At 37.6% G+C, this 25,743-nt stretch overlaps 1 protein-coding gene across 1 annotated transcript in view; it reads right to left on the reverse strand.

Annotated features, from left to right (window-relative positions):
- Positions 1-118: 118 nt before the first annotated feature.
- CENPF (centromere protein F) overlaps positions 119-25,743 on the reverse strand; it is a 39,882-nt gene continuing 14,257 nt past the window's right edge. Inside the window, exons 9-19 of the mRNA XM_083831994.1 lie at positions 23,710-23,838; positions 22,003-22,125; positions 18,220-18,355; positions 14,303-17,079; positions 10,460-12,763; positions 9,753-9,905; positions 8,496-8,672; positions 5,776-5,956; positions 4,605-5,072; positions 3,250-3,440; positions 119-580 (exon numbers count right to left, since the gene is read on the reverse strand). Of these exons, the coding sequence (XP_083688120.1) occupies positions 500-580; positions 3,250-3,440; positions 4,605-5,072; positions 5,776-5,956; positions 8,496-8,672; positions 9,753-9,905; positions 10,460-12,763; positions 14,303-17,079; positions 18,220-18,355; positions 22,003-22,125; positions 23,710-23,838 (6,720 nt within the window). The 3' untranslated portion in view covers positions 119-499. The remainder of the gene's footprint in view (positions 581-3,249; positions 3,441-4,604; positions 5,073-5,775; positions 5,957-8,495; positions 8,673-9,752; positions 9,906-10,459; positions 12,764-14,302; positions 17,080-18,219; positions 18,356-22,002; positions 22,126-23,709; positions 23,839-25,743) is intronic.

Consider the following 25,743-nt stretch of genomic DNA (forward strand, 5'->3'; position numbering starts at 1 on the left):
ATTTTTCCTGGAACCTAATAGTTTTAGAGATGCTCGGGTGAGTTTAATTTCCATTTGCAAATCATTCTGTACACGGAACAAATGGCAACAATGATCTACAAGGCAACGTGTAGTCCCCTTTTTAGCTTAAAGGTTTAATTTTATAACAGGTTTATGCAGAATTCTTTACAGAAAATTCAAAGAGGATCTGTTCCTTCACTATCGTTCCACAACTTTTAGTGACTTGGTATTAGTAAATATACAAGAACAAGATCTGAAGATTGTTAACCACTTGATAAGAGAAAATGGTGCCCTCCATATAGTTCCGGTATTTATTTGACAAACTGGTTTTTCATCATCAGTTGTTCTGCATTGTAATTAAATTGACAGAGATTTACAGCACCTTACAATTTTGTTTTTCATCTTGCTTGGGTAGTGATTGTTCATTTAGGGAATTTTTGGCTTTGTGAATCATATGAGTCTCCCTAGTATTGTCAGACACAGTGTTTGTGGATTGCTTCTATGGGCAAAGTGGTGACCTTGAAGTAGATTTCAGTGCTGGAAGGGCTGTCCCTGCTTGGGAGTGCTGTTCACCGTTTACCTGCAACACAAACATAAATGTTCTGTTTTACTTGTAATGGTAAACTGGTAACTTTCTGCAGTAAGTCAAAAGGCTCATTGCAAAAAACTAACTATTGGGAATTTGAAAAAAAAAAAAAGAGCGTATATGCACAATAACAACAACACAAAATATTCTGAAGACATTTCTCACTTGAATATACAATGCAGTGAGACTTAACATCACTTGTTTTGCTGATGGGTAAGATGGAGTATCTCCTACACAGCTGGCAAGCGATTTGCTAGGAGCAGAAACAAAGCTTAACCAGGGAACAGACAGTACCCTTAGTGTGTTTATGAAGGTACCAGGTATTGCAGAGATCTGTATTTCATTTTTCCTGCACATAATCTGCAAACATAAAACAGTTCTCACATTTTTACTGACATTTGAGCAGAAACCACTGCTTTCACGTTTAGCTGATGTGCAAAGCACTCAAATTCTACATTAAGTTTACATACAAAAGTGAATAAATGTGTATAAAAATGACAGAGGACACATTTTAAACACCTTGAGAAGTTTGCAACAGTTTGAATCTGGGTGTCTGAAATGAAATATATGTAAGTACCTGTCAGAGAAGAGCTTATTTCACAAAGCTTATTTCACTTTAAAATAAGACACAATATTTACTGTATTAATATAAAGCATGAAGCAACACATTTTGATGGTTTCCACAAATGATGAAACAATACTCTGAACAATTCCTCCAGAAATTCCCAGATGTACACGGATTTGAAGTAAAACCAACCCATATATCCAGCAGTGTCCAAGAGAGAAGTTGGACACAAATTCCAGGAACTGGTGATTCTGTGTATTTATACTTGTGGGAAAAAAACAAATCCTGAAACCTTAATTTCTCCAACGTAGTTAAAAATCAGGAGTTGCTTGTCCTTAGAGCCAGAGAAACACACACTTAGGCAAAAAGGAAGACTGTTTGGGAATACCTCCCCCAGTTAAATTAAAACCCATTTATTACTGATTACTTCTAACTTGCTGTAGCCTTGACTACGGTCAGTGAGAGCTTCCACCAAGCTTACGCTCTGCTAGCAGGTGATTACTCTGTAACTTCCTCAAGTCAAGGTTTCCTTTCTTTTTACACTACTGAGTTGTTTTGGTTTTGTGTGTGTTTTTTTTTCCCCCTCAACAAACATGCTCCATTTGTTTCTAAAGTTATAGGAAAACACATATAAATGAGTGTAAATAAAACTTATTGGCATCACTTAGAGGACTAATAAACCACAGACCTCCAGGCAGTGTCTGTGAGAAGCAGCACGTTTTGACAAGCAGCGTAATTCACCCTGAAACAACATGCACGCATGCAGTGGATCCACTCTCACTTTAGCATATGGATCTCCTAATGCTACAGCTCAAAACAAATTACGGCTCTGATCTGACTGGTCATACTAATGATGCTTTCTGGCCTCAATACCTATACATCCGCTAATGTATGTAATCATAGAATGGTTTGGGTTGGAAGGAACCTTAAAGATCATCTAGTCCAACTCCCCTGCCGTGGGCAAGAACATCTTTCACTAGATCGGGTTGCTCAAAGCCCCGTCTATGTGGCTTTTGCTTTTACTTTTTTTTGGTATCTTGCCAACATGCTTAATGTGCTAACAAAAAATAATTCAATTTAAAAAAAAAAAAACAAAAAAACATAAATTGTATTTATCCTTTATGACTTCGTATTTTTCTTATTTAGCTGTGTGGTAGACTCCTCTGATTGCCAAGAAAATATTTTTGTGTAACATGGCACATTGGAAGGATTTGTATCTACTGGCATACTTCTATGCAGCTGTCAGGTAAAGAAATATGGATAGATAGTAACTTCTCAAATTCTCATTGCTCAGCTTTAAGATAGTGCGGTTAACAACTTTGGAAAAGATACCAGACAACAAAGGTTTATTTCTGTTCTGAAGCTGGAACATTTTCAATAATCTGCAAAGCATTTTCATTGGCTTAGAAAGAATGTCTTATTCTGATGTACTGTGAAACATGCAGTAGTGTGTCATGTTACCGAAAACACTTCAAGCTTAATGTAAACTTCATTTACTACACTTTTTTTTTTTTTAATAAATCATCCTTCAAAACTTAACTCAGTTGTATTTATTTTGGTAACCTCAAAATCTGGTAATCACTAACATTAAATTTAGCTCCTTTATTATGTAAATGTTCCCTATTTACATGTCTAACAGCCACTCAAACATCTGTAGTTATTTTATAGCATTCAGAATGAGGAATTTCAAGAGAAGCTGTTAGCAGAAAAATATAGTCCGCAGCTCTGACTCCCAACGGTTCTTTTGCTGATTATTTTTTTCTGAAACCTATGCAATTACAGTAAAATGAGTATCTGGTCTTTAATATCCATCAGAAGAAACTGAAAATGTATGTGTATTTCATTTACATTTCCCAATGGATTTCCCAATGAAGTCACAAGCTACATCACAGGAATGATTTGCAGGATGCTAGCATGGTCAAGAGCTCTACCACATTTTAGTGATTCAGTATTTATGATCTTAAGTTCACTGTACTGCTGAGAAATTTAAAGAATGATGATATATCCTCAAACTTACCTGGCAAGATGAATAAACTTAGTGAACATATAGGCTTTCCCCATGGCCTTCATTTACAGATAATTATTTTTTAAAAATTACCTTTTGTGATTTGCTGCCACCAGGTGTCGAACAGGAGCGCTCACCGAGATTATCTGATCCTTTCTGTACATCTTGTGTCGGTAAGAGGAATTTCTCACTGGGGGAACCCAGACGAGGATTGGTCCCTAGATTTAGGGTTGTTCTGCGTAAAATGTAAGGGGTAACCTTTCCGATGGGGATATCAGCAAACCCTGGAAAATGAACAGATTCTATTAAATACAGCTAACTAAATTACACTTTTTCTCAAATAAATGGATTTTCTGTTTTTTTTTTTTTCCCTTTTTTTTTTTTTCCACCACTGGGGATAAAAACAGCTGATTAAAATAAATAATTTATTCTCCTGAAGATCAAAAAGATTACTGAATAGATCTTCTGTATTCCAAATTCCATATACAAGCCCTGAAAACTGCAGGCAAGGTACAACAGTAATTCTGTAGTAAAGTTTTTCAAAGAAGTTTTTGGTCTTTTTTTTTCCACAGGTACATCATCATCTGGAGAATAATTTCAGTCTGAAAACACATGTATTGTTTTACTAGAATTCATTAAGAACACCGTGCCACGATACAACATTCTTGTTTTTTCCTATTTTCTCCATGTAGAACTATACTGTCACAGGTTCTCTATTTTAGAACTATATTATTATAGATTCTCTATTATCTCTCCATTTAGCCTAGAAGTCAAACATTAACTGGCACACGTGTCCTCAGAACAAGTACATTTCCAGAAAAATACTGATGCTCATAAGACGACAAAATGCAAATAACGTATAAACTAAGAATTCCTGACTTCTGGGAGTGATCACTGAAGCTGAGGCAACTCAGTATCTCTGCAGCTTGCCTAACAATTACAACTGCATTTATTACAGAGGCACCTCACAGGTAGTCCGCATCTATTTTCTTGTAAGTTTGTTATTAGCTCACAGAATAGTTTTAAATGACTAGAACAAGTCACCTTCCAGCAAAACTTTGTTGCTGCTCACATGTCACATGCTTAGTGTCTAATAGGTGTGCCACCAGAAACTACAAAACTGTGACGGCCAGAATCATTTAACTCCAATCAACTTGGCAGTTACAAACCCAATGTAAATGTATTAAAGCGGTCTAAGGGCACAGTTCCACAAGTGCTGAGTTGGCATTAAATGGCACAACTCCCACTGGCTTCCATCACCGTCACCAAAAACATTTCACATAGTCACCTACTTACCCATATTAAAACTAATTCAGCCAAAAAAAAAGGGGGGGGGGGGGGGGGGGGGGAGGGAGAGAGAGGGAGGGAGAGAGAGAGAGAGGGAGGGAGAGAGAGAGAACACCTGCCATGCTGAGAGAACATTTGCCTTTATCAAAAATTGTGAATACCTTTTTTCACTACTTCTGGAAGCCCATCCAGCTCACAGTCTGAGTTCTCCTGACACAGCAGGTTTTGACAGATAGAATCCTTCCTTTTTCCTTTTGATGAAGACTCTGGCATAGGAGGTCTTGGTTCTCCATTATCCTTCCAGGTGTCTTCATATCTCTGCCTTTTACTTGAAAGCTCAGCAGTATCTTCATCTCTTGGATCAGACTGATTGCTCACTGTTGATAAGTTGCCTGAATTCAGCAAAGGACTGCTGACAGCATCTCTCACTGGCTCCTTCAGCTGACCACTCAACAAAATGACTTGTGTTTCTAGCATCTCGTTTACTTGCTCTAGTTTATAATATTTAACAATTAGAGAGGAGTATTTCTCCAAGTTCTCATTTGCCTCTCTGGTTTTCTCTTCTACAGATTCCTGTAATTCTTCCACTTTTAACTTAATCTCTTCTGTAATGGCATTCTCATCAGCACCTTTCAAAGCAAAGTACTGCTGTTCATATAACTGACTTAAAATAAGGATGCATGTAAACGAATTTATAATACAATGATCACAGATCTTTTAATTAATTACACATGCTCTACAACTGTGCAACCACAAAAAGTAAGTGACAGGATATACCAAAATCAGTGAAATGTTATACAGTACAGTGTGCTTGCTAAGTAGTAAACAAACACGCCGCATTTGAAAAGAATCCTTGACTAGTGCACAGGCAAATATTTCCTCTGTTATTTTGTAACTTCACAATACTTGACTTTGCAGCCCTAAGTTTCCTTAAGCATCATTTACAATAGAGTTCATCTCATGCAATGAACTTTAAAGGAACCAAGGGAACAGGAGTCAGAGGAGAAAACTAGGGGAAAAATGACAAGTGTTGTACACAAACTCTTGCTAAAAAAACGCTTCTCCCTTTTTCCTTAAGCCACTTTGGACCAAAACAATGTAATATTTAATAAAATATATATTCATAATCCATAGTTGCTTCTGATACTTTAAGAGAAAGGAGATGAATTAAATTTTCAAAATGTCTGACATATCTGCAGTGGTACTTACTTGTACTAGTTAAAAATCGTGCTCTGTATTAGTGCTGCACATGCAAATGGACATTCTAGAAAAAAGTTTTGCCAACTAACACATTGCTAGGAAAGCATTAAGACTGAATCTAGCTTCAGTTACCTTCTTTCTCCGACATGTTTAGCTCTTTCTTCTTTAATATTTCTTCGCATTTTGTTAGTTGTTTCTGCAACCGTTCCTTTTCCTTTTCCATATGCTTACAGGATTTCATCCACAGTTGCACTTTACTCTCGGCAAGTTCATTTTTCTTCCTTAGTCGAACTATAAAGTTAGCATTATTAACCTACAAAAGAAAAAATAATGTTGTTATACCAGAAGCATAATTGTTCTGTTTAAACGATCCACTATCAAATGGAACCTCCTCAACTGTTATGCAATATTAGTAGTAGACCATGGTGGTAATGTAGATTTGTTTGCTTGTTTCTGTACAACCTCATTACAGCAGCTCTTTTACCCCTGACACAGGAAAATCCTTTTTCTAGACAGATACATACATGAGATTAACTATGCAGAAAAACACAGGGTCTGACACAGCGGTCCATTTCCTACCTGTTATCCCCACACCGATGCGGCGTGAGGAAGCACTGTGTGCCAGGTAATGTATTTCAAACCAATATTCTGAACCGTAAGGCACTCTCCTCCTAGTTTGAGTTTCGTTGGTCTTCTTTTTGTCCCTACTGCATCTCACTACCACAGAAGCAAGAAAACCCAGGCCTGCTTTGCACTCTCAATCTCAGCTCAGAAGTACCATTCCGAGCAGCAGCAGATCACTCCTTGCTATCCACTCCCACTCTCCTGGGCGGCTCTCTGCTCTGAAGCAAAGCTGGGTGCAAATGCCACAGAAAGCACAGCTGGAAGCCTCGTATCATAGTTACAGTGCCGCGGGTACTGCGCTTGGTCACCAGCACACATCCTGGAGTTTCCTATCAGCACCTTGTTGGTATTAAACAGAATAATTAACAACTAACACTACAATGGACATCCCTATTGAATACAGAACTTTTGAGCAAGGGGAACATACTGTAATTCAGCACTTAATTGCAAGTATGCTGAATCGATTATTTATCTTCAAGAGCCCTTTTAGAGAGAGAGAGAAACTCATTTCTGAAGTGGAAGCACAAGATTGAAAGCCAGCAATCAATCCAGACAGCAGCAGGACAAATAATGAAGATAAGAAAAATGCAGGGGAAATTAATAACCAGAATTTCAGCTACAGGGACAGTTAAACTTCACCTGTGCTACTAGAAGCCAACCAAGCACACCTAGAACTGTTCCCAAGCTATCAGTTGTTCACAGAAAGTGGAGCTACCATCACTGAGAAAAGTTCTGTCATTCACAGAACGACTCTAGTTAATCATTTTAATGAGAATTCTATATAAAATGGAGTCGATAAACTCTCAAAATCAAGAGCAAAGCATCAAGACATGCATAAAACAGAACATGGTATCCTTTACCATCGAAGTAATTCACAAACAGAAAACAGAGGCATTGCAAAGCCACTTTTGACTGCAGTTTAACCATGTTATAACCAAGTTGAGATGTTCAGTGGAGACAACAGACGGCTGTGTTTCGCATCGCAAACCACTTGTAGGTGATCTAAGTCATGGCATGCATAACAAAATTTTTCTAATGTAGATCAATAGTAACAACATTTCCTCCGTGCTCTGTGCTCTCATTAGTGAAACAAAGGCTGTATATTAAAGTCAAACCAAATCTCTGGAGCACTGATTCCTACATTTACATTAATGTACTCTGCCTTAATGCTTGAATATTTTTTTCTTACCTGAAAATTTAGGAGCTCTCCTAAAGTGTGATTAGCTAGTTTAAGAGAATAATTTAATTCTTCATCAGCTGACATCAGTTGCTCAAGTTCCAATTCTTGTGAGCTGTTAAAGAGCCCTAATGAACTAATCTTATCTTGACAGGCCTCAATTTGCATTTCATTCTAGAGAGGGAAAATGTGCCTAATTACTATGATGCTAAAAAGGACACTAAGCTATATTTTGAAGACATACTTAAGAGCATATCACTGCCAATGGGAATTCCATAGCAAACTTGCTTGGTGTGTTTTGAGGAGTTTAAAACTGAAAGACTGATTTGTCACAAGTATGTATTTTTTATATCAGTTTGCCTTTATGAGGTCTGCCATTTGAAAGCCCCTATATTTTACTATGACTTGCTTTTAAATTTACTTCATAGTCATAGAAATGAAATTTACTTAGAAATAATTAGAGCAAATTGTTTTTCAGTGTCTTCCTGGTCTCAAGTACATATTCATACACATTTATGACTCCTCCATACAAAGATAGGGCTCTTTGTATACAACACAGAATCATAGAATTGTTTGGGTTGGAAGGGGCCTTAAAGACCATCCAGTTTCAACCCATCTAATTCCATGTTGAGCTTCTCATCAAGGAACACCCCCAAGCCCTTCTCCTTGGGGCTGCATGGCTAAAACTGTGGTATTTTCAACAAATTAGCCATTTATATTCTTCAACATTTAACTGTTCCCTCACCATTCTTACCAAAAGAACTGTTTCCTGGACCTAAACACATTGCTGCTCTCCCTTTTTCAAGTGTATAATCCCAACTACGTTATATATACTTAACACTAGCTGAGTACTGAGGTAAATTCACCTTTTACTGTTTGTTAAATGAAAAAACAATTTAACGCTTTCTGAGTTCTAAGGCAAGTATATACGGAGTTTGGAAATGTCGTTACCAAAACCAGGTTCTTTTATAGTAGGATGAGCAAAGTTTTTTAAAATACCTAAAATTTAATCAAAAATTCACAACACCAATCTTCCCATTTCCTGATTTACCTTTCTCTTTGCTTCTGTCAAAGCATCCTGAAGTGCTTTCTCTGTTTGAAGTAGTCTGTCTTGGTACTCTGCTATTTCTCTTTTCATTTCACTTTCTTTTTCTTGTAGATCTTTCTGGACCATCCCCAAACTCTTCGTCAGTTCATTTTTTTCTGACATAGTTAGATGTAGCTCAGTCTAAAAACAGTAATAGCACATTACTTGATATTTAGAATTTTATCATTGGAGAAATAGCCAACCTGTTAAACTATTTGACTTTACATCTGAAGCTTTGAATTTCCAAAAACAACTTGGTAAGAAGAATGTATTTTAGAGTGGCTAAATAGAATGTAATCACAGAATGTTAAACCTGAGCACAAAAGGCAGGATAAGCAGCAAAGGAAGGTCTTCTCAAATAAATATTAGGAACTGAAGGGTACATTGAGCGTAAGTCTGCCAACACTGTTAAAACAAGCAGCACTGCCAAAACCAAAGCTTAACCTCTCCAAACATAAAATTGTTCCCTCAGAGTGACTTGAAAGATTAAGGGTCACTTCTCTCACCCTCTCAAATATAACAAAACTTTCTAAGCATTTTCATTTTGATCCAGTTTTGTGATGGTACCTTTTGGACAGCTGGCCAAAAGGAAAATTTATTTCCATGCAGGATTTCTGAAAGTTGCAGAAATCTCTATTCCTTTTCCACTCAAAATCTTCAAGGGCACAACAGAAACAAGCCCCTGGTTATAAAATTTTGTAGCTGTCATTAGCATATCCTAAGGCCACGTAAACTTGTTTAAAGATGTAACATTGGTCACAACTAAGCAAGACCTACATTTATCTCCACAGTAAATCAGCCTCTGAGAACTAAATATTAACAACGTAAAATAAAGACTCATATTTTGATTCTTCCTTTACTTTGTCTTGAAAGAAGTTTATTCTTTAAAAGAAACTTGAGAAATGTTGCATTTTTTATCTAACATCCTCAGCCTAACGATTGAATGTCTGCAGTAGAGAATTCTTGGTACCAGATTTCCAGATAGCCACCTGTGGCATTTACGCTAAGGTAACAATTCAGTTCCTTCAATGGAAGGAAAAGGCAAAAAACATTAACTAATCATCATTCCATCTCAAAATAGAACATGAAATATTCAGAAACTTGGAAGCAAGAACCTGAAATACTGGTCAATAGCACAGCTCCCTTGACCAGCCCACACACATTCTCAGCTAGAATAAATCTGGCCTTGAATACGGAAATAATACAGGTGCAGTAACTAACTTTGTTCCTTTCTGAGTGTTCTTGGAGAAGCTGTATTTGTTCAGCAAGCTTGTTCTTTTCCGTGGTAAATTCTTCCTGTAATTTGGAAATCTTCTGTTCAGTATCACTTAGCATGGCTTCCAGCTCAATACAACTTTCGGTCAGTTCATTTACCTGAAATGAAATTTTATTTATTTATTTATTTTAAATTAGATGCGTCATGACCTCCCAAGAATTTTTGTATGTAAATACGAGCAGTTTTAAAGGTGAGTTAGTTTATTCCCATTGTTGCTCCAACTCCAAGCAAGGGTCATAACAGATTAATGTCATTTTGACATAGCACTTGTCCAACTGATGTTTAACTTTCTGTTGAGCTCTCCAAGTAGTTATTCTTGATATAAAAACTCACTTGCCCACTATTCGTTTGTCTTTCCTCTTTTCCCTTCTACGGGAAAGAGGAAAATATCCTGCATTATTTGATTCAACTTCTTCTATGCCTACTTCCAAGCAACCGTTTCATTCGGCCTACATAAAACACTGTCATGCTTTCCAGCTCTAAATACAGTGCAAACTTGTGATCAAATTGAGAACATAATTTTAAAAATAGGACGCTTACTGTAAAAGTCTGAGGTTAAAGTTATTTTAACATATTAAGGAAGTGGTAAGCCCAGAGGACACTTTATCCTCCTTCTTAAAAAGGGAACTGTGCCCTAAGGGAAATGTATTACCTTTTTAGATAAAGCAGTCTTTTCACAAAGAGTAGATTCCAGCTCCTTCTCAAGGTCTTTATAGGACACTTTTAGAACATTCAGGATATCCGGGAAGGTTTCATTATTAGAAAAATGTCGCGCCTTTAGCTTCAGCTCAGCAACCAAGTTATGCAGCGCTTTTTTTTCCTGGTGCCAACATTCACACTCTTGTTCCATGCGTGTCAACTGTGAAGACAGCTCCTCTGTTTCTTTCACCTGCTGCTGGAGAGCACAATTTTCCTGTACTTTTTCATCCAGCTTTTGTTTACAATCCATAAATTCTTGAACAAGTAATTCCCTTGTGTGATCCAACTTGATATTTTTGTTTTTTATTTCCTGACACTCCTGCAGTAACATTGTTTTATCATGCTCAAGAAGAGAGACCTGATTAATCAAGACTTGCTCTTTTGCTCTGGCAACTGCTTCCTCCTGGGAAGAAACCTCTAATTTCTCACTTACATCTTTCAGCTCAGATTTCAGCAGTAGCATAGAATTTTCAAGCTCCTCCTGGAGTTGCATCTTTTCTTTCTCCTTTTCTTCTAACAGTTTTGCTGTAGTCAAATTTGAAGACTCCAGTTCGAGGATTCTTTCTTGCTTTTCTTTTACATCTTTTGCCAAACACTCGTTTTGTGAGGTGAGAACATCGATCTGTAATCGAAGACGTTTCAACTTCTCAGCCATCTCTTCCATCTCTACTGTTAACGTTTCTGCCTCTGATTTAGCCGTCTCCATTTGAATGATGGCATCTTCTAGATTTTCCCCTGACATTTCCAATTCTCTTTCCAGCCTCTCTATTTTATCCACAAGAGAGTCAACTTTTCGTTCATTCTCTTTCAGCTTTTCAGCAACATGGCGTTTTTGCCTCTCGTCAGATTCAATTTTTACTTTCAGCTTCTCAATTCCATGTCGCATTTGATCTACTTCTTTCTGGGCTGAGTTGAGTCTAGCAGCAAGTTCACCTTTTTCAGTTAACAAGCCTTCCAAAGATCTAGAAAGCTTCGAATTTTCCATTTCTGATGCACTTAATTTACTCTGCACCACTTCAAGTTCTCTCGCAAGCAGCTCTTTCTCCTTGTTCACATCTGCTGCTTGGTTTTGAAGTTTTTCTTCTAAACCGGAAGACACTGCATCCTCTCCTGACTTCTGCAGAAGGTTACATTTTTCATTGGATAGCCCATTTATATCAGATTTAGCAGACTCAAGCACATTTGTTTGTGTCCTCACTTCATCCTCTAACCTTCTAATGATTTCAGTAGAATCCACCTTAGTTGACTCTAACTCTTTTAATTTCTCTTGTAACTTCTGATACTTTTGATCCAATTCTTTTTTAGTTTCAGACAAAATACACAGTTCTTGGCCAATATGGTTTCTCTCAGCCGTGACTGAAACAAGGTGCTCTTGAAGGACAGAAATAGTTTTTAGGTCAATTTCCCTGTCCCTTTCTAACTGCTGACATTTTGCCTGAAGCATTTCAGTAACATTTTCTATGAAAAAGGCATGATTCTTAATATTAACTTTCTCAGATTTTGGCTGCTTTTGCTCATTTTCAGCTCCAAGAACTTGCTCACAAGAGTTTCCCTTGGCCATTTCAACATCATCCACTGTGTCTGCTGCATTAGACAATTTAACTTGATGTATCTCCAGCTCAGACTTTATTTTCTCAGGTTCTTTTTCTAAAGACAGTACTTCAAGAGATAATTGTTGGTTACTGACAGAAAGTGATTCCAGTTTCTCCTTTACACCACTGTTCTCTTCCTTTACTACAGTAGTTTCCTCCAGTTCTGCAAAAGCTAAGCTCTCCAGAGCTAATTGTGCATTCTGAAAGTGCAGGTGTGAGTTTAACTTTTTGACTTCCATTTGTAAATCAACATTTTTATGGCTTTCTTCTGTCTCGCAGATCAGCTTCAAATTTTCATCAGTTTGTTGCTTTGCCTCCTCCTGAAGAGCTTCAGTGCTTATTTGATTTTCAAAGAAATCCTCTGAACCCAAAAATATACTACTATTAGAAAATGACAGTGCACTAACGTGATGTGAAGGGCTGGTGATTTTTCCTGATGTATTTCTACATTTTTGTTCTCCAGAAACCTTCTCAGAACAATCTTCTACTAATCGTGCTTCAGCAGTCTCAGTTACATTTTCACACACACAGCTGTCTCCTACAGGAGATTTCTCAATGGGGATTAGTTTTGGTTCATTGTTTCTTAGTTCTGGGCTTCCAATAGGGAAGGGCTTCCAAGAGGGGCTTCCCAAGTGATAAAGACTATTGTTTTCCTGTTGAGCTTTCTGCAAAAGTTTAAGAATCAATTAAAAAGATAAAAAATATATGCATATAAATAAAAACAAAAAAGCAAGGTGAGTTTTAAAAACTTTCTTAAGCCAGTGAGGCTTCCCTCTTATGCAAAATAAATAGATAGCATCCCTCTCAACTTCAGAATCTGCACAATTTTCCTATGTAAAGAATTTACACTTATGCGTGCATGCACGCATCTTTGGCCAAACGATTTTAAAGATATTGGGGGAGAAATGTCAGCCAAATTTACTAAAGACAAAATACAAAAACTGTAAGTATCACTAATGGGAAAATTGTTTACTGCTCATCTTCTATTAGGCGCTAAAGAATCTTGAAGGGGGACAAGCCCCAGATCTTCAAAGAATCCCTTCTCTCAATTGCCACCGTCTGTCAGAGCTGGCTTACACATGGCGCCATCTCATGGTCTCATATGAAACAAACTTGAGTGACTTCGAAACCTGAGGACTCCAAAAAAGAACAGGGACCACAGGGAGAAATTGAATGACCTGTACTGGGTACTTCATCTTGAGAGAATTCCAGCTATGTGTGGTAGGAACAGTCTATCTTCAGGTGTCTGTGTGTCAGCGTGCATACTCCAAGTGAATTGTGAGCAAAACATACATGTGAAAGACTTTCTTCTCTGCAAGGAGCAGCTGCTCGGTGTTGCACAGCTGGACAAAATGGAGATCTTTGAGATGCTCAGTCTGAGAGAGCAGTGTTAAACTATCATCTCCAGGCCTATGCTGACCAGGAGCTGGAGACCACTTGTACAGGACTTAATGGCCCAAACTGGAAGTTCCCCAAACAGAAAATATACCTGTCAGATTTAAGTTAGGGGGAATTAGTTGAATACGCTGTGTACATGAACTAAAGTGGTTTTCCTCTAATCTGACTGAAATTCTGGTTCTGTCATACAGGATACGCTTTACAAGGAGCAGGAAAATCGAGCTCCTTGGTTGCACATCACCTACAGTGCTGAAAGAAAGGACAGCACTGACTTCCAAAATGCTCATCCTCTTAGGTATTTTTGAGGAATTTAGGCAGAACTGAAAATTAACTGTTCTGCTACCAGCTAGCTCTGGCTTGCTGTTGAGAGCGTTAAAAGGAGTTAGGGGTATGGAAGCAGTTCTAGTTTGCTCTTTATGGTCCCATGAAGGGGTGTGGGAGGTGCAGACATCTTCAACAGGCTGTATTAAATCAGACAAGACCTAAAGCTCGCAAACACAGTACAGATGCACACAGTGCACGTGCACCAACACAGCACTTGACGAAAAAACAAGTAGTGCATACTGTACTACTTTCACAACTCTAGTGAACTAAACCCATTGACTTTTTTATTTCTCACAATCCCTGGGATGCGTAGACCAGAATTCAAGGTACAGATTATTGGTCTACTTTCTTTAAGCAGTACCAAACGTCTGTGGGTACAACTTTAAACATATTTATTTTTCAAATCGGTAAAATTCTTGTTTGGCTTTGCCATAAACCAAGAGGTTTACAAGAAACTCTTTTGCACAAGAGTGATTACTTACATTTTCAGTATCAGTGCACAGCAGTGAATGAGAACTTGTACCAAGGACTTGTAGTTGGAGTTGCGCTGCTTCGAAGTCCAAAGACAGATTCTCAGTTTGTTTTCTTTCTTCTGCCAGTTTGCGCTCCATTTCTGTAGTCAGGTTACCCAGTTTCTGCTGCCACTCCTCCTTGTCTGACAGGTTTTGTTGTTTAAGATGATCTATTTCTTTTCTCTCTGAAAGTATAATGTTTTTCAGCTCTTGTATTTCCTCATTTTTCATATTCTCTTGAATGTGAAATTGGTGTTCAAGCACTTTGATGGCCTTCTCGTATGTCTGACATAGCATTTCAAGTTCTTCAATTCTACCCTCAAGGTTAGATGTGCTGGGAGTAATGCTCCTGGGCTCTTTAACAGAGACCAGTGTGCTACCATTACGACAATTTTCAACCGAAACATTTGCTGCACCTTCTGAATTTATTTCTGCAGAACTTTTCAGCTGATTAATTTCCTCTGTCCATTTGCACATACCACTGTTAAAAGAATTATCAACCTCACTTACTTCTGAGAAACAGAGATCTGAGAAAGAAACTGTGGTCTTCGTTTCATCTAATTTAGATTGTGTGCCATTTTGGCTAGAAGACAGTGGCCCTGTCAGATAATCTGTATGAGCATTGCTCAGACTTGTTGACAATGCAGAATTTTCTGCCTTTAGTATTTCAATGCAAGACTGTAGCTCAGATATCTTTGAGATCATACTACAATGTTGTTCATATAACTTTATATGCTCATTCTGGAAAGAGAAAATTTTCTCTTTTACTTCAGCAAAGTGAATTTTAACTTCTTTGCTGGACAATTTTAAGTCTTCATAGTCAGAACTAGGTCCAACACTGCATTCTTTAAATTTGAAGGACATTTCCTTACTATCACAATGTATTCTCAAATCCCTGTTATCATTTGGATCCATAACTTCATCAGAAAAAGTAGTTTTCTCAGCTCTTAGATTTGTATCTGCATTACTCATTATGTTCTCTTCTTCCTCTGCCACCTTATTAATGTCTGTAATACCATCAGTTTTTGAGTCTTCAAACCCAGAGATTAACGCAAGGTCCTCATTCTGCAACCTCTCACATATTTTTTCCAGCTCACTCAGTTTGTTTATTGTTACCTGCAAAGAGGATGACAACAAGACTGGTGAATAACTTTCATCCATTTCTCTTTTGCCACAGTTCTGGGAAGCATCATCATCATTATACTCCAATGAGTGGCAATCTTCACCTAATGCTGTAAGCTGAGAATATGAAGTTTCCAATTTTTTAACAGACAACAGTTCTTTCCGCAGTCTCTCTTTCTCTCTCACACTTTTCTCAAGTTCTGTTTCCATTTCCCTTAAAGCAGTCTTCAGTTGTATCACTTCTAACCTGTAGTTCTCTAGGGAGAGTTCTCTGTCCTCGAAATCCATTTGAAGAAGCTGAAGCTTAAATTGGTGTTTATTCAGCTCAGCATCCTTTTCTTCCATGCACTTCCTCAAATGTTCTGAACAGAGCCTCCTTTTGCAACTAAAGTCACACACCAGACGTTCATTTTTTGTCTCTACTTCCTTCACCAATTGCTCCCTGCCTTGAAATACAAGGCCCTGTTGTTCTTGCATTGCATTTGGTCTTACCTCGACATTTAATATTTCCTGTCTTAAACAGTCAAGCTCACAAGAGGGCACATGTTGGATGTCAGAAAATTCTGATTGTAGTTGTTGAAGTTCTTGAATCAAATCCTTTTTTATCTCTTCTGAGGCTATTAGTTTATGTAAGATATCTTTATTCTCACTAAGTACTAGTTTCTCTTCTCGTTCTAATTTTGCTTTCTTCTCCTCAAACTCAATTGTCTGCTCTCTCAGAATACTGATTATGTCTACATTTTCTTCTTCTACCACTTTATACTTTTCTTGCAAAACTTTAAGCTCTCTTGTGATTTCTTCAGTTCTTGCTTCAATACATTGTTTTTCCTCCTTATGTTTTCTGGACATTTCAGAAATGATTTCTTCTTTTTCCTTTAAACTATTAGAAATATTTTTATTTGCTTCCAGTAAAGTTATTTGGTTTTGCTCTAAAGCTCTGCTTAAATCCCTAATGGTTGCATTTTCTTGAGTAATTTCCTCAATTTCTTTTTCATATGAACAAATCATTGAAGACATGCCCTTCTTTTCTGAATCCCATGTCTCAGACATGAGCTTCAGCTGTCTTACTGAATCCTCAAGCAATTTATTACTGATCTTTAAATCCTGAAGCTCTGCTTCTTGGTTTTTTAATCTTTCATTCAGAGTTTGCAGTTGCATGTCCTTTTCCTCAAGAATAGCTGAAGTTTCTCCAACAAACGTCTGACGTGCTAAAATATCTGCTTGCAAGTTACTAACATGCTCTTCAGTTTCTGTCACAAAGCTTTCATGCATCTGTTCTGTGTTACCTAATCTTTCTCCTGTTTCACCCTTGATTTGCAGTAAGTTGTCACTTTCATTTTTCCATTGAGAAAAAGCATTAGTCTCTTTTTTTAATTCTTCATATTCTCTCTGTTTGAATGCAAGGAGACTCTGCAAAGCTTCTGATTCTTCCTCCATTTTATTTATTTTATAGTTCAGTTCTTTAATATGATTTTCTTTTTCCTCGATTAGGTCTTGATTTGAATCTCGCTGCTTTTCCATGTCAGCTAAAGCTAGTTTCAGTTGCTCTACAGAAGATGAGCTCGCTTGCTTTATAAATTTCTCTTCCAGTAACTTCAACTCTGCTTCCTGAAAAGCATTCTTATCTATAACAGAAAACACCATCACATCATCGTCAGACAACATTGGCCATCCTACTGATGATGTTTAATGAAAAATTACTACTTTTACTATTTTCAATTATCTTTTCAGTGCAAAGCATTACTCTTAAGTTATCTCACTGGATAAAGGATTAGTTATATCACTTCAGGCTATCAGACGCTGTGTACTCATAGACATTGTTAACTTTCTGTTCTGCAGTCTAATACAAGTCTGCACTCCAATCTGGTAAGTACATGCTTTCTCGGGTGACTAACTACCTGTTGTTTCTGTGTCTCATTTTCACTTTTTTTTTCTTTTTACAGGACCTGTAACAGTATGACCTTTTCATGGATCATTCTTGTGCTCCTTTTCTGCCAAAAAAAGATGATTAATTCTACATAGCCATTTTTCAAATTCTCATAATTGTTCCTCTGCTTTGATAAGAACAGAATAAGAAGCAGCATGCACACGTAGCGAAAAAGAAAAAGACACTACATTCCTTCAGATAGCTGGTAAGGACTGCAAATTGTCTACCCAATCAAAAACAAATCAACAGTTGAAAGGCAATGAAAAGTTTGGGCATTAATTTTCAGGAGAACAAAATCAAATTCACAATCTTCATTCTGAAAGCTCACATTGAGTTTGATTTCCACACAGAAACAAGTGGGAGTCTATCCCCTTTTATTAGTCAAATCCAGCAGAACTACAAAGAATATTTTATATTTCAACTTAATTCCTGAAAAATTGTGTTCTCAATTAGAAACAAGCACTGCAAAGAAGACTCAATTAGTAGTTACATAACATTTTCCTTTTTTTTTTTTTTTTTTAAATTCAAACAAGCAAGAATTATAAAACAGAAGTTTCCTGGTTTAAATGCATAAATGCATTCTCTCAAATTCAGTTTGTTGGTAAGTTCAGTATACTTCAGTTAATTTCAAAATTGTGTATCTTCAGGAATTGCATATGTTTAGATAAAAATTCATTTCTATTTCAGAGAAACTTAATATTGGTTAAAAATACCATCATAATCACATCCCACAGAGGAAACCCTTTTGCTTAATTCACAATCAAGTTTACAGGATTGCAGCAAAGATGCATTATTGAGCATCCAACAGGAGTCCTGCAAATGTGAATACATAACTCACTTTTCATCTCTTCTGCAAAATTCTGGCTCTGCTTTAGAGATTGCTTGACTGTTTCCAGTTCCTCTTCAAGTTGGTGGATCTCCTGCACTTTTTTCTCAAATTGCAAGTCCAGAAGGTTTTTTTCCTGCTTCACTTCCTAAAACAAAATCAAGAAAGACCAGATTTTGTAAGGTTTGCCGAGATCAAAGAATTCAGTTCATTTAAATCAGAAGAAACATATTCCACTAGGTCCTCTCTGGGCAGATGGACATTGATTCCTAAGCACTGCCTGAGAACATTAGCTGAGCATAAACTTAACTCGTTGACAGCATCTGAGGCATGCTGCCAGTTGACACAGTCAGGACGCCCCTTGTTTGCATACAACAAACAGCTCCAGATGACCTACCCCAAAGAGACAGGACAGAACATACCCTACAAAATCAGAGGTGATTAAGTTAGGCTGCTTTCCTAAAGCAACAAAGGAAACAAACTCCTGAAATGGCATCAAAATTAACAGGGAAAATTATAGATCAGATTTCACTTATCTCACGCAAAGTCCTCTTTCTACTAAAGAATATCGGGGCAACACTGTTCAAATTTTATTTAGAAGTGCTTATATTTTCAGAGGGTTATTTTGCCATTAAGAGCATTTTCTTCCAAATAAATTGAGTTTAAAAAAGCAAAAAGCCAACTCCACAACTACATTGCATCTAGGAAGCAAAACAAAAGTTTTTGTAGGCAAACTAATTTTTTTTTTTTTCTCTAAACTCCTGTGCTGCTGGACAACAGATGGCATGGCTCTGGCATGGTCCGATTGGAAACAGGCCGTCAATTATTCATCCGTTTACTACTAGCAGATGGACAGCAATTCACAAAAGCCAAGCTCAAGAAACAGAAAGGTCTGGATGAAAAAAATTAAAAGCTTGCTGGCATGGCAGGCTTGTTTTTGAAACAACATAAATAAATCACCCTCAGAACATGATTAAAATTGTCACTTTCACTAGCAATTACCTTCCCTTCCAGTCATAGCCTTCTCTACACAGAATTTATAATAAAAAAGTCACAAAAGTTTCAAGGAACAAAGTTTTCTAGCAATCGCAACAATAATTTTTCAAAGAAGCACAAGTACCCAAACTTCCTGCTTTCAAAGCACCACATGCACATGCAATACGAGTCAATGACTAAACAAGCCTGTTCATTAGAACATTTAGGGTGATCTGTGGACAGAAGAACAAACAAGTTAAAGAAATTAAAAAGGCTGAATGGTCCAATTATTTTGATTCAGTGCAAACATTTTCAATAAACAGCATTCAGCAAGACCCAGGAAGCCATGCTTTAACAAAGTGTCTGGTAACAACGAGCCATTTACTCTTTCCAAAGCTATAAGCAATAGAATCAATTTGGTTTCAATCCAGTTAACGCTTCTACTTGTATGTTGTTTTACCCAATTTATCCGTTCTGCAACTATGCCTCGAAAAAGCAAAAATTAAACCAAACTCCAGAACCTATATACTGGTGGTACTGTTATTCAGGAGGAACTTCAGTGGGCAGGCTTGCCAGCAGCTGGGGGAAAGACTGACCAATTGCTCCCAGAAAAGCTATGGGCGTGCTTGCACCACCAAAATGTAAGCCCTACCTTACGATGCCATAACTACGAAGATATCACCACACCAAAGCTTAGCAGTCCTTAGATTAAATGTCCCCAGTCTGTCTCACAAGCAGATCCATTTTGCAACTTCTTTGGAACACCAGTTTTACACAGTAAGGACTGCAGAGTAAAACCACCGTAAAACAACAGTAAGCGCTTAGACTATCGTTGCAAGACGCTATACACTTCCCTCCAGCAAAGGGAAAAAAAAAAAAAAATCAATCTCATTTTCTATTGCTATAAACAAAACCTACAGTCAACAAAGCCTCCAAGACTTCAAAACAATTTGATGATTTTTTTTTTGCTTTATACTTATTTATGAGAGTAAGGATGATAACAGCCAGGCCTTAAATTCTGCTAAATACACCACACTGTCTTGTGCGAGTCAAGACAGAGAGAAAACTAGTTACTGATCTCTTCAGGTAGTACCTTCTCCCCCAGACTCAGCTTCTTCATAAATATATCACTCATGTTCTGAAACATCACTGTCACCAGCTGTTCAGTTGTCTGGCCAAGACAAACAAATACGAAGAAAAAATGATTCTAGTTACAGACCAGTAAGGTGGATACAAGATTGGTAGATAAAAAGAAGAACTTCCAAGAATTTGGAGTAAAAATGGTATCTCCACAAATTAAGGTGCTCTCTGACAAAAAGGTCTAAAAAAAAAATCCAACCCTGAAACCACCTGTACCAAATCTAACCTCACTCTGTAATTTCAAAATAAGAAAGGGTATGAGCCCACAATATTTGATATACAAAGTCTTTTTTTTTTTTTTAATTAAAAATATGAAAGATCACAGTGAGAATGAGCAGGAGCTTTTAGTTGCTTTCCTCCTTTGGGATATGTTGGAAGAACAAGCACATTCTTGATTAGCATTACCACTAGAAGGCACTGGCTACATTTATTTGCTAAATAAATATGTGCCAAGGACCACAATCCAGCACTGAGGCCAAGTGGCATGGAACAGCCTGTATCTGTACCACTAAAATCTTCTATCTTCCAAAACAGGTGGCTGTAACCAAACTGCTTGCTGCGAATGGTGCCAGGCTCGTGTGAACTCCCAAACTGTGCCTGGGAATTGTACAAAAGAGCGCTAGTCAGCTGGGCCAAAGCCTTGTGAAATACTGTTCTAACAATTAACACTTTAAATAGTCACTTTCCAATACCTGGCGATGCTTCCAGATATTGTAATCCACCAGCATGAATGCACCTGAACTTTCACAATATACTAAAGGTTTATCGATGCTTGTGCTGATCTGGTCAAAAACCCCTGTGATACTTTTAAATTTTTTTCATAAAATTCTGCCAACTAATTTTTTTGGCAGAAATTATGCCAGATAATTTTATACCTGCTCACGACAACAGGCAACAAGGAAGATAAGAGTGTTTAAATAAAACAAATCAATGACAAAGATTCCATAGGTATAAAGCTCTCTTCCCTTTATTTGGAGAATTAGAAAATAAAAAATAAAAAATGCTTTGAGAGGTCTCCTAGTGGCACAACTGTAACAGTTTCCAGTGTTTCCACTCTGATTGCTACCAAAGCAAAATAATGTCACAGAAGACCAAGGAGATACTAAAGTTGAAAAGATTTTTACACAAGTGTATACGAAGCAGTATGTCCACAGACAAAAACTTCTCTGAATTAAACTTTATTTTGAGGAAAGCATTTAGAGCAGTGTATATGTGCTGGACTGTGTTTCTTCTTAGAAAAATGCAATTTTTTCAAAAGAGGATATAGCATAAAATCTTTGAGTTTGGCAGCACGCACCAAAGAAACCGTCGACGATTCTAGAATTTACTTCTAAAATCAGACAAACATTTATGCATTTTTATTTCAGGACTAAAAGCAAGAATCTCTCAAAAAGCTATGTTTGGTAATGGAAGTCCAAAGTGAACCAGAAGATTAGCAGTAATGCTACAGCATTATAATCCCAATCCTTCAGCCAAATATGCAAATTCCATTAGTCTACGTGAAGTCAGTGAAGACCTTCTTTTGTGTCACGACTGAAATATTAGTAAGATAGTTCATAAAAGCATTTTAAGATAGCTCATGGGGAAATACGCTATGTGGTAACTACTAGACAGTCCTAGTGTTTACAGATTGTTAATTTATATTATTAACTGAACCCGTTACCCCTCTGCATTAGTTACCTCAAAGCTTCTTGTCAAGTCAGTTTCCTTATCCTGGGCTGCTAATAAAGCCTGCTCCGCTCTGCACAGCTTCTGAGTGAGATCACTGGTATCACGTTCCAAGCGTTGCTTCACTGCCATTATCTGCAAAACCGAGCGTTGAAAATTCACATTGTGTTTACAGACATTTATAACTCTTTTTTAAACCTTCTATGCTTAAACTCTAACATTCTATTACAAAATAAAACTACGTTATCTTACCCCACCACGAACCTAAGGTTGTTTAGTGTGGTTTAGAAAACAGCTTCTTATTGCCTTTCAGTTCCTTTACCTCTGACCAGAAAGATAACACGTCTCTAAAATACATATAGACTGTCTGAGGTGGATTAATACATCCAACTTGCAGCTACAGGCTTCAAATGAGATTGGCAGCATAAGAGCCTTGTTGCTAAGCTATGTGTATCAGAAAGGAAGGATCATAACCATGCTTCTCACTTCATGGACACAGTATTTTGAAGAAACTGAACAGGTCTTAGCTCTTTGAAACAGTCCTGTAATGCTCCAGATTTGAAAGGAAGGAAATGCCATTATCAAGTCAAAACAGGAAAACAAACAATAATATAAAATCTGCTCTTAGATCATTAGGTAATAAATTAGCTTTCTTGGAGAAAGAACTAAAAGCACTTATTTTTCTATACAAAATCTATTTATTCAGTAAGTACATGCAAAGTAAGATGTGTATAAAGAAACCTCCCTTGAAAACGCTTGACAATGTTTTCACAGAACTAAATTTCTAAAATAAAACAAGCTTGTAAGAAAGCTGTTGTCACTTTCAGGAATACTGTTTTCGTTCAGCCTCCCTGCTAATGGCCCTTCTCAGCATGGCTTTCAAAGACTCATAGCCCTTTTAAATAATTCAGTTAGCTCTGCTGCTTTATAGCTGCTCTCAAGAGTTTTTTGACCCATACATATGTATCTTTTTCAGTCATCCTCTCTTTAGACTTTTGCTGCTTTCTAAATTCCTTAAAACTGTGGTCCCATCACAACTAGTGGGATCTAATGGCTAGTGGCAAGAGACCTTCTAATGGAAGTGGGAGAGACCTCCCCTGTACTCAGGTTCCTCTTCATACAAACCCCGATTCATCTGGATTTTGTGGAGAGGAAGTCCAGGGAGTTAAACTAATGGGAAATTCTTATTATAAATTATTTATACATAATTTTTCTTTGTTCTTTTAGCCCTTGTTTCAGCCCTCTGCATGTTCAGATGAGTGGGGGTGCTGCTACAAATGAAGTAACAGGAATGCACGAGCAGGGAGCATGAAGTGGGGCTGTGGTTCCAAAAGGCAACTACTTGTTGATCAGCTTAACTCTATCATCAGACTGCACCTCTGCAGGTTTTTCGTACAAGGTGTCTCTTGTGATCAGCCCCAACTATTCCCCTCTCACACAGCAGCTTTATTTTAGTTGTGCTGTTCTGCACTCACGTCTCCTTCCCCGTGGAAAGTGGACTAGCCCCAAACCTTCTAAACTCTGCAATTCACATTTAAATACATCGCACTTCAGTGAGAAATGGTGAATACAAAACAGCTAATACAAACTGCACAAAATAACAATATAAGCTTCCACATTAATTATTATTATTTGCTTTAAGTAGAATTAATTTAAGGCAGTGCTGTCGAGATCAGTAAATCCTAGCTTCAGTAGAAGATACTAGTATTAAAAGCTTACTTTGTCAAATTCTGCCTGCAGGGAGTTGAAGTCATTTTTGGCTTGCTGTAGCTCCTGGTTCAATTTGTTTCTTACATGGTTGCTCTGCTGATCCAGCTTTTGTAAGGAACGTTGCTGACAGGCTAGTTCCTAGAAAACAGTGGTACAATATCAAAGAAATAAATACACAAATTAAAACAAGTTTCTATTTCGGTTACTGAAGCAACAACAGAATGATTTTCATTAGCAGATACTGCCTGCTCTGAGACACCCATCTAACACAATAAACAAAAACTTGAAAACAACTTTGATGCACGCTGTAAATTTGTTGTGGGCAAGAATGGTTGTAACACCATTTGTGTCATCTGCTTAAAAACTCCATTACAGCAACATCCATATCATGAAAAGGGAAAAAAAATCGAAAACTAGAAGAAGTATCAGTACTAAAATTTGTTATTTTCAGGATGTTTCAAATAAGAATTACATTAAAGTACAACAAGTGGACAAATTCATCTCTTCTTTGCTATTATGTGCATACCATACTGTAGGGTTCTTTTTTTTTTCCTAAGAAAATCTAAAATTATTCTTAAAATAATACCTAGCATGGGACTAAGCAACAAGAGACTCTTACAAAGGCAGTCATGAAAATGGCACAGAACAGACTTCCTGAAATCTGTAGGACAATCTAGCTTGTGTGGATCCTCCAACGTGCCAAGTAGGCATCAATTAAGAAAACAGTTGGGCTTGCAAGTCCTTATTGGGGCTGTTCCTGTGCCTCTGGTTCCTACAGTTGCGGTTCTGTAGAAATTTCAGTGCCTAATCAATTGCTAATATGTTGATACGCATACACGCATATATTTTTAGCATCTTTCTACATAGAACCCAGTATTGATAACTCTGCAATTGCATTCCCACACAAGAAGGTGGCAGAAGCGGTATGCAAATTCTGAAAGGAAAGATGTGACACCACCTGGGTGTCACGTTAGCTGACACGAGTAACTAATGTTGAGGAAAGTACGTACAAGATCTAAGGGCTCTTTTGCAAACCTTTGGTCAGGAACATTTCCTGAGCACATGCGAGGAGGTCTTTTGGACCCTAGTGAGCTCCTTATTAGTGAAAAGAGGAAGTCAATGCCTTTATGTTCCACAGCAATCCAATAATTATGGAAGTTTGAAGCTCAGATGAAAACATTCAAGCAAAATTTGAGAGAGAACACTGGAAATTGTTTAGACTCTGAAACCAGTCTGTGTTACCAACTCTGAATAAAGCCTGAGACGCCCCAGGCCTTTGCCTTTATGGAAGTTAACTGAATGCACACCTGAATCTCACCTGCCTTCTAGAAACAGAAATGGGATAAGGAACACATAAGCAAGGCTTCACGGGGCAGAATTCGGTAGGACCAGGACAGGACTTAGGTTTCAGAGTGGAAAAATCCCCCCCGAGGAAAATGCACAGATGAGAGTTCCCAAGATAGTACACATATTTGGATGCCCGAATGCATAAAACAAAACCTTTACATGGGATTTGGCTGCCATGCATGGCATCCAGTTCATACAAATGAATGAACATTAAACAAACTTCATAATAGTTTATAACAGCTTACAGATGACAAACATTACAGAGAAAGTGTTCCTCACACCAGCTGGCCTTGTTGAACAACCTAGAATGAGAGTGTGTGGATTTACATATTAGCCTTATGAAGGCCTTTTTAACAAAAATAGAGTCTACTTCACAGGAGCAGTTCCTGTGCATGGCACCTAAACTGCCTGGCATCCAAGCGAGCAGCTGCTGAAGCAGGCTGTAACAACAAACCACCCGTGTGCAGGGTGCTGTGCTGCTTCTCTGCTCTCAGCACCGCCGTCTCCACGAAGGATTCCGGTCGGTGCATGCACCAGCCAACACAGATTAGGTTTGTAAGGAGAATCAACGACATAATGCTTCTTCAAACCCATCTTTTGATGAATACAATTACTGCTCTATTTGAATCTTTTGACACTCTTTTTCATGCAACAATTATTCAAAGATCAACTCTTATTTATCACTTCTAGACCAGG

The sequence above is a fragment of the Anser anser genome, assembly GCF_964211835.1.
Source record: "Anser anser genome assembly, chromosome: 3".
In the NCBI taxonomy this organism is placed as follows: Eukaryota; Metazoa; Chordata; class Aves; order Anseriformes; family Anatidae; genus Anser; species Anser anser.